At 42.1% G+C, this 10000-nt stretch overlaps 1 protein-coding gene across 1 annotated transcript in view; it reads left to right on the top strand.

The window, feature by feature from the left end:
* Positions 1–1256: 1256 nt before the first annotated feature.
* LOC139685930 (uncharacterized) overlaps positions 1257–10000 on the top strand; it is a gene marked incomplete at both ends in the record, with an annotated part of 20940 nt that continues 12196 nt past the window's right edge. The window contains 3 exons of the mRNA XM_071583066.1: positions 1257–1352; positions 3255–3427; positions 6971–10000. The exon at positions 6971–10000 is cut by the window's right edge and continues 1969 nt beyond it. Coding sequence (XP_071439167.1) covers positions 1257–1352; positions 3255–3427; positions 6971–10000 — 3299 coding nt within the window. The remainder of the gene's footprint in view (positions 1353–3254; positions 3428–6970) is intronic.

Consider the following 10000-nt stretch of genomic DNA (forward strand, 5'->3'; position numbering starts at 1 on the left):
ATGGGACTAGTATTGAAAACTTTAAGGTAATTTTCTTCCTACTTTTAATATAACTACATTTGCTGATAGATTCTGTCCTGAACATTAAAGATTAAACACTTGAGCCCTTAGCAAGAAATAATGAGCTCTACGGCCTCTCAATAAAGAAGAAAGGGGAAGAAAACTCCAATGGCCGTAAGGCCATTGGAGTTTTCTTCCCCTTTCTTCTTTAAGTAATGAGTGTGTGTGCGTTTCTCGAGTGCTTGTGTGTGTGTTTGGTCTGTGCCATCCACAGAGTGTGTGCTTGAGAATATCCTGGAATCTTTAACGGGGTCTACTCTACAGCCTCGTGAAGGATTCCATCTCCATCTGAAATTCTTTAACAGGGTCTCACAGCCTCGTGAAGGATTTCAGACAGGATAGTGTGCGTGTGGCTGTGTGTTGGTCCCTGACGCGGATTAATCTCCCGTAAACCGCCACAGAGTGTGTGCTTGAGAATATCCTGGAATCTTTAACGGGGTCTACTCTACAGCCTCGTGAAGGATTCCATCTCCATCTGAAATTCTTTAACAGGGTCTCACAGCCTCGTGAAGGATTTCAGGCAGGATAGTGTGCGTGTGGCTGTGTGTTGGTCCCTGACGCGGATTAATCTCCCGTAAACCACCACAGAGGGTATTCTGGTCGAGAGGTTGTGGTTGGTCCCTGACGTGATTCCCGTCACACCAACACAACATTTGGTCTGACGAGAGATTGGCAACTAATCCTTACGGCCATTGGAGTTTTCTTCCCCTTTCTTCTTTACTTGAGCCCTTGTAACTTAAATCAGGTGGTTTAGTAATTTTCAAATTGTTATACACTTATTACATGCCTAATATTTTAGGAAATTGAAAAAAAAATACTAAAATTAATGGTCCCGGTGATATTTTAAAATCTCTAACTTGAGAAAGAAAAATATTTTGTATCAGAAGATATTGAATGGACCTTCACCTTAATCATCATAATATCTCCCTAACGTAATCTATTAAACATTTAATGGAACTTGGCTATCTCCTTTTTCCCAGCATAATGTATGTTATGTTATTTCATATATGACAGACTCAAGTGTAATGTTGGCTTATAAGTTTTGTTTTATTTTTCAAGTGTTTATCGTGCATAATTAAGGTTAATCTTTTGATGGCGTACTTTAAAAATATGACAAAGTGATAGGTTATTTGATAAAACATCCAGTGTAAGGGTTAAGAAATTATTATTACGATTCATAATTCATCCCTTCCCAGGATGACTACTATTGCGCAGATGATGTTGCGTTACCCATCCGATGGTGTGCTCCTGAAACTCTTCATTGTACGGATACAACCATAGAAACAAAAGAGGTTTGTTTTTTAATTATTTAGTGTATTGTTTGGTACTGTTCCTTCTGGTAAGTGACATGGAACATATTCATAAAAATTTACAGAAAATTGAATTAGAACCACAGATGAAAATACAAGTACACACACTTACTTGTACACTCTTACTTGAGGTATTGCAGTTGAGCCCGAATAAAATTAATAAATGTAAACTAAAACACTATGTACTCACCTTGCATGTAAAGCACCTGACAGAGACAAATTATCACTGATAAACTCATCCACACTGTGTTACTGCTTAATTAAAAGTGGCTCCTTAAGTTCAGTTTTAAGCCTTTGTACAGTGAGTTACTCCCTTGGGCTACATCCTTGATGTGGCAGAAGGGCTTGTGTGGTCAGATGACCCCTGGAGCTGTGCTTGTGGGAACACATACCCAGCACTAAGTTTCTCCTTGGCCTTTCTCATTTCATGCTCACCTGAATTCCTTCTCCTTTAACAAATTGGACAGCAACAAACAATAAAGAAACATGTAAAAAGATCACTCACAAGTTATTTCTTGATCATTTCGATGGAATTCTGCTCCATCTTCATCGGAAGATATAGAAGTAATGACTGCTGGAATAGTAGAGGTGAGGGGTGTGAGAGAAAGGGAAGGGGGCCAGGGGAAGGGGGAACGGGAGGTGGAGGAGGGGTGAGAGGAATGGTTGGGGAGAGGAAAGGGAGGAGAGTCACTGGAGGGGAGCAGAGATAGGGAATGAGGGATAGGGAGGAGGTGGAATTGACACAAAATCGGAAAAGAAAACGATCTGCTCACCGCAACTATTCCAACATCTGAGGATCCAGGTTTCAACTTACGAAGTCTTGATCAAGACTCGGCAAGTCGAAACAAAGGCCACGCACACCAAAACTAATGTGGAAAAACAAAGTATTCAACTCTCCGATATGCACCGCATCCACAAATTGACGATTAAGGCCATTCCCATCAGTGAATGACATTGAGGCCTGGATGCTGATAGGCCGTACAGACCCAAATGAATGCCATTTCAAGAGTTTTTTATTCTATAGGATTATCGGATGTGGGAAGGGACGCTAAGACAGAAACATTGTAACACTGGTTGAAAGGGGTATTATGATGGGAAGCATGTTTAGGGATGGGGAGACCCGCGGACGGGGAGGAGGGATTGCACAAGGTGCGGTGGTTGTTAATCCTAAGGTTTAGATAAAAATATGTATATATATATATACACATATATAGATATACATATTTTATATGCATATATATACATATATTATATGTGTATATATATATATATATATATATATATATATATATATATATATATATATATATATATTATATGTATATATACATATGTATATATATATATATATATATATATATATATATATTATATGTATATATACATATGTATATATATATATATATATATATATATATATATATATATATATATATATTATATGTATATATACATATGTATATATATCTGTATAGTTCATCATGTTTAACGAGGAAGTACTTGGTATGGTGGGTGAAGAGAGGAGTTTGTTGGGAGCAATCCTATGGAGGCAGCAAAAGTGGCTGAAGGGGGTATTGAACGGTAGCGGGATGTTGAAGACTGTAATTGAGGGGAGAATGTTGGGCGAAAGAGGAAAGGGAAGGAACAGGATAGGGATGTTGGACGGGATGAAGGGAGGAAGAAAGTACTCTGAGATGAAGAGGGACCTGATGTAGACTAGGAGGTTGTGTTTTGCTAGGGGCCACAAATTATTTAATTAGTAATTACGTCCATCCAAAAACCTACCTTAACCGGTAGATTACCTAATAATAATAATAATGTATAGGATTTTGAGTAATATGGCTATGGATTAATTTTCTTGATTTTGATGTTTTGTGTTTTCAGGTGACAACATCAGCCAATATTTGGAGTTTTGGTGTTTTTCTCTGGGAACTCTGTGAATTTGGACGTTTACCATACACTGAGTTAAATGATGAAGAGGTCATTGTCAAAGTTCTGAGTGAGAAAAGTCTTCATCTTGGTCCTCCATCAAGACCATGCCTGCAGTCCAATAATTTGTGAGTTTTTATGTTAATTATATCTTTTCACCACCCTTTTTTAATAATTTTATTCTACTGGTTAAGATAGGCTTTTGATGGACAGCACTTTTCCTTTACAATGGTGCCCATTCTTTTTTCTCCTTTCAAATTGCAACCTGACAGCTGACACTGTGGAATGTCCTTTCTTAAATTCTACAGACTTCCTCACTCCCTTCATTCAATCAAACATACCTCTCCTGTTCCTGCCCCTTCCTCGCTTGCATAACATTCTCCCCTCTGTCACATTCTCACTCAGCAGTGAGATGAAAAAATGAGACATTCAGAGGGGTACCACACTCAGGGTTTTCTCTACAACCAATGGATACTCCATACTTCATCTTTTCTATTAATGCGTATGTATTTAATTTCTTCAACCGCCTTTCCAGTATAAATTCTTTTGAATCAGACATCCTTCATTGGTAGCAAATTTTAATTTGAATGTACATCTGCTCCTGAGAGATATTGTGCAAATTGATCACTCTGTTCCTAAATCTTTGCATATCCATAATACAAGGTCTGTCCAAAAGTTTCCCAAACTTAATTTATTACAAAAAATATAACTCATTCACAAGTTATTGGTCAGGGGACCCTTCGAATTGGTCTCCTCCCCAGCGTTAACACTTATCCCAACGGTGTTTCTGCTTTTTGAAACAGTCCTGGAATGCTTCTTCCAGAATGTTCACAAGCTCCTTTGTCAAGTATTTTTCTATCTCTGGAATGGTGGCAAATCTTTTTCTTTTGAGCAGGGTTTTTAGATTGGGGAACAGGGAAAAGTCATGTGGGGCCGAGTCTGGTGTGTAGCATGGGTGAGGAAACATAGGGGTCTTGTTTTTTTGCTAAAAACTCACAAGTTCTGAGAAATGAATGAGCCCAGTTCTTCTGGTGATAAAAACCACTCGCTGCTCATCCAAAGTTAGGGCTGTTAATGTCTGGTTCTCTCTTGTAGGGGTATCATGGCCCCCACCCAGATAGTAACCCCCTCTCTGGCCTTAGTGTAGGCATTCATGATTCACTACCCCCTTTTTATCGAAATAAATGTTCAACGTCACCTTGGCATTCGAGGGAACTTGTTGAGCTTTTTTGGGGCGGGGGGATGTTTCATCAATCAATTGTGAAGATTACCCTTAAGTTTCGATAGCATATCCATATACCCATGACTTATCACCCGTTACGACCCTGGACAAGAAGGTTTCAATCAAAGAGTTGAGGACAGACTTGAACTGGATGTAGTTTCTGGTCTGCTGGCAATAAGCGAGGCACGAATTTGTTAGTGACTCAATGTATCCTCTATTTTGCAGTCGGTGTTTCGTATCACATAACAATCAAGATGCCACACTCTTACAAGTTGACAGACAGTCAAACTACAATTTGCATGTATAAGATCAATCACTTTCTCGATGTGGGGGTCATTAGTCCGTGTTGATGGTCTTCCGAAGTGCTCGTTGTCTTCCACCGAATGCCACCCTCTTTGAACCAAGTAAATCACTCATAACACATGGTATGTTATGATAGCATCCTCACTATAAGCTTTGGTAATAAAGTCATAAGTTTCCTTGAAGGATTTGCTGAGTTTCAAGCATAATTTCATAGAACAACGCTGCTCCTTCAAAGAGCTCATTTCCATGGATCCGATTTTTAGCTACAGTCCACAAGCATGCTTTCAAAAAAACTAATCAACAAAAGGAGGTATTAAAAAGTGGTTGAAGGAGGTTATGTGGGTAGTTTCTGTGGAAGTAAATGCCTCCAATGGATTAAAAAAGAACCAAATGGAGGCACACTGTTCAGAAAGCTCAGGAACGATTTGCACAGACCTTTTAACCTCCCTTATTCATGAATTTACCGACTTCATTTGAGTGATGTTGTCCTCTACACTCTCTCCACCATATGTGATGGGCAAATGCATCTTATAAACTGCCGTTTGTGATGTGCTCTCATCCTTGAACGTTTGGATATCATGCCCAGCATCTGCATGCCGGGTTCCCCTGTCAAACACAAAATTTGATGGCGCACCACTGCTCAATCGATCGCTGCATTTTGCACTTGCTCCGAGTCACTCGACACAAGTCTACGAAAAACATAATCTAGCCTGAATGAATGCTCGCGGGTGTGTTTGTTGTGGGTCAAACCCCCCCACCACCGAGCCCGTTTGGTGTGAGCATGCTGCGATGTACACTGACCTCTGGAAGAAATTGTTCTCGATACTTTGTATCCATATTATGCAGCTTGGGTGTGTGGGTCATTTGATATGTCATTACAATGAAATAGATAACAAATACCATGGGTAGCTTTTTAAATTTTTTCATCGTGATTTTCTTTTAGTTTGTTTCAGCCACTTAGAGTACTTTTTTCTCAACATTTCTCCAACTTTTTTAAGCCATCCTTGTTTGATGCAACTTGTTTTCCACCGAGCCATTTTTTCAAATTTGGCAATTAAATAAAATCATTGGGTTCCAAATCTGGTGAATACGGTGGATGTTGAAATAGTTATTCAAAATTAATTCCATAATATTTGCCATCGAAACAGGTGTGCACCTGTTTATTGTCTTGATGAAGAGTATTTTTTTCTTTACCAAATGAGGATGTTGTTTCTTGAATTCTTTGCTCAACCGACACAATAATATCATATAATGCTCTTAATTTATCATTTGTCCTCTTTTTTTAAGTAATTGATTTAGATAATTCCACGTGCATCCAAAAAAATTGGAGCTGGAATGCCTTTAGAAACTCAGTGTATGACCTATTCATTTCTCTCAGTAGTGTGTGCCATGGTGTGCTAATGTTTTGTCCTCAGTTATGCATCGACTAGGATACTAGTCAGGATTTTGGCGGAAAGGCACCAAACCAGCCTTGGAATCCACCAACTGATTACTTTTATTCTCCACTGAGAGCAAGTCTGGTGGCACCCATCCTGCCGAGTTTTTATTTCACCCCCAATTTTCAATGCAATATTGAAAACACTGCACGCACTTTGCCTGTGGCCTCAACTATTGTGGGAATTTTGATTCATTGATCCCGCCAAACCATATCCTGGATTTATCATTTCAGAGGTCACATTTGAACAGAAAGATGTTCATCATTTGTGGATGTTCATCCACATTTGAACTCATCTATTCAATTGTAAACAGATGCAAACAGAGGAGCAGAGGTGCCATGAGCTTCATCCAACGTGGCTTGGATCTCTTTTGGTGTTCAGCCTATTAAATAAAAGTGTTTAATCATCACAGGAAATTCGTTTTTCTCTACTTTTCTGAGTAAACAAAGTATTAAAATGAAACCACATTAAAGATATAGTTGAAAGTTTAACAGCAGCGTAGTGAGAGATAAGGCTTACTATTAGCAAACCTTAATTACTCGTACCATCTCTTGGATTTTCTAATTACTAATTGTTCCATCCATGTAGGAATGTCAGAGTTTCGGATACCAAATTGCCGTATGCATAAAAGATGAAAATAAATGCCAATTGCATTTAAAATTCACGTTTACGAGAACTGATGAATAACCTGTGTCATGTTTCCTCTTAAGGTATCACCTCATGAGGCTCTGCTGGAACTCAAATCACCAGAGGCCTGCGATGGCACAAGTGACGGCCATGCTGCACAACCTCTCTCTTCATCCAGAACAAAACCCTGGGTGGTCGTTTGAAGATTTTGAATGCCATTGGGCCACAATGAAGCCAAATGGAACCACGGCTGTCGTAGAAACAATTGTCCACGAGCCACCGATGGAGATGCAGCCGAGGGAAGTGGGCGAGGGAGGGAGGGAGTCAATGCATCGCAATCTCACACCCTCGCCACATCCCTCGCTCCATGATGAGCCCATGTCACCAGACATCAAGCACAAATCCCCAAGCTTGCAGAACCTTCATGGGTCCCTGGAGGACCTCGTGGAGGCCTCCTGCCCCCAGGAAGAGGACGCTGGCAAGGACGTTGCGTGCCCTGCATTGGGTGAACTAAATGATGCACCATGCGAGGACATACCCCTGGAGCCCAAGAGCAGTGCATTGTGGTTGAATGACTGCGAGTCGCAGTTGGGTGCCACGGAGGACGATGAAGATGCGCAGTTTGTGCGGAAAATCTCAGAGGCCATCCGAGATTTGGATGATGTGCTGGCGTTGGAGAAGACGTCGTCATCCTCGGGATCAGGAACGTCCCCAGAAGAGCACAGCCCCACCAAGAAGAGATTTGCGCAACTCTCCCACGAGAAAATTGATGAGAATGGGGTGTTAGATTTCCGGCTAGATTGTAGGAAGGAGGAGGGTGAAGGCATTTCGAAAGAGGGAGTGGTCAAGGCACGGGTTGATGGTGATGTCACCGAGGAAGAGGCGGTTCCCTTGTCGACACGCGTGGGCGGTCTCCTGTGGGAGGGAACCGAGTCCATCGCAACGGAGGGATTCAAAGGGAATGCAAATGGAAGTTTGGATAGGGGCGCGGGATTGCCTCTGGGGGAGGGGGGGGGTTCAGCAGGGGTGCTGGAGGGTGCTGCGAAGTCAAAGAGTGCCCTGGAGGAGGAGGAGGAAGAGGTGTGGCGCCAGAGAGTGGAGCGGTGCGAGTTCTCGGCCAAGGTGAGGGAGAAGTCTCGCAGCGTGCAGGACCTGATGGTCCTCACGCACATAGATGACAGCAGCGAGGGGAGCGACTGCGAGGGGGGAGGGAGGTCGAACGTGGGCAGTCCGCCACCTGGCCCTCTCCTCCAACATCCCGGACACTCTCCCTCCTTTGGAAGCGTCGGAGATCTGCGGGGGGCCGTCCTAGGCGATGAATTTCGACACACTTTGGAGAGGCTCTGCTCGGCAAACAAAAGGGGCTCATTCAGCCGGGCAGGCCCCTCACTCTCGATGGGTGTCGTCTCTAACTTCTTGGAGGAGCTCGAGGACACAAAGAGCCATCCGGAAACCAGTGAGCAGTTGAGTGCTCCGATGTCTAGTCATGACAATGCAACCATTGGAAAAACGAAGCCGTTGCCTTCACCCCTCGAGCCCTTGCATTCAGTCACGTCTACCATTAGTGGTCCAACGCCTGCGGAGGTGTGCTTAGGGATCACGATCAATGAAACCTCTGCTGGAGACTTAGCTGAAGTTTTGAGTGACAGCTGTGAAAATGAGGATGCACAAAGTTTACCCAGAACGCTGCATAATCAGTTTGTTGTTGAAAGTTGTAAAAAGTTCAGTGATGTGATAACGAGTACGCCTATAGGGAATGCAATGAGGAATAGCAGTGTGAATGAAGATTCTTTTCTCTTTGACTCCCCTTTGTCAGACACGGCCGGCCAAGTGGAGTGCTCGACAATAAAAAGTGGTGTGCTTGGTAGTAGCGTGTCTAGTTTGGATCCCACTTTTCCTGAAAGCAGTCCCACTTTTCCTTCTCCCGCTAAAATTGTGAATGCAAAATCAAATTGTTCTGTAATACATGAAATCATCAAAAGTGAAAACTGTGATTCTAGCGTGTCTGTGAAATCTGATGAAGTCTCGGGTGACATCACTGATACCGACCCATCTCTTCAAACTCTTTCCAACGACATGTCTGAGAGAGCACACTCACAGTCAGGAAACTTAGCATTATGTGGTAAAGATGTCACTTTGATGGCATTGGTGGGAGCGGTGAATGTACCTGATGCACAGTCTCTACAAGATATTGTCAAGATGTCTGAATCCCCTTCTTCTCCACTCCCACTCGTGGCTACTCTCTCTGTTAGTCCTCTCAGTATCTTGGCCATGAATTGCCTGTCTTCCTTTAATCCTAAACATTTGGATAAAAACAATTTTTGCACAAAATTTTCAAACAAACTTGGAGATAATGTGGATGCTAGCCTTTCAGTCATTCAGGGAAATGATGAAAAAGGTGTTGATCAAACAGCATTTGAGAAGAGCCCCCAAGAATCGCCGCTGAGTGAATTCCCTGGAGATTTGAGCGAGCAGAGCCCTCTGCATTGCCTCACCCATGGCATCTCAGGTAGCCAGTCAACAGTAGAGTGTAGAAGCCCCTTGGCCCTTTCACCTATCACCATCGGCATTGAAGATGCTAACACTACTACATCAAGCATACTGTTAACTTCTGTGCAGCAGGAAATGGTGTTGAATGATGGAAGTAGTCCATGCGAAGAAAAACTAAAGAGTGATGGCGTTACGAAGGAAATAAACTCAGATTTTATTTTTGCTGTTGGCCCGTCGGTGGAGAATATGGATCCAGTGATGAAGCCAGATTTGTTGTTGGATACAGAAAAACTTGAGAAATGCACATCTTTGAATGGGAGGCAAGTCCAAGCGGACCTAATTGGTAATTCGAATATTAACTTGCAAGAAAATGTTGTTGAGGCTTTGATCACTAGTATAGAAGCCGATAGGAATCATGGAAGCTGGCTTAAACCCAATGTCTCCAGTAAAGGCTTAGAAAACTCGCATATTCTTTTGGATTTGGTTCAGATTAACTCCAACAAGTTAGAGAAGTCATCAGATCCCAGCGATGAGTTATCTAGGATTAATGAGCCTATTCAAGTCATCCCATCATATGACAAGAAGAGCAAGGGTCCCTCAAGTCCTGAGTTTCTGGTTGGCAA

This window comes from Hetaerina americana, unplaced genomic scaffold (assembly GCF_022747635.1).
Source record: "Hetaerina americana unplaced genomic scaffold, ioHetAmer1.1.p SCAF_1202, whole genome shotgun sequence".
In the NCBI taxonomy this organism is placed as follows: domain Eukaryota; kingdom Metazoa; phylum Arthropoda; class Insecta; order Odonata; family Calopterygidae; genus Hetaerina; species Hetaerina americana.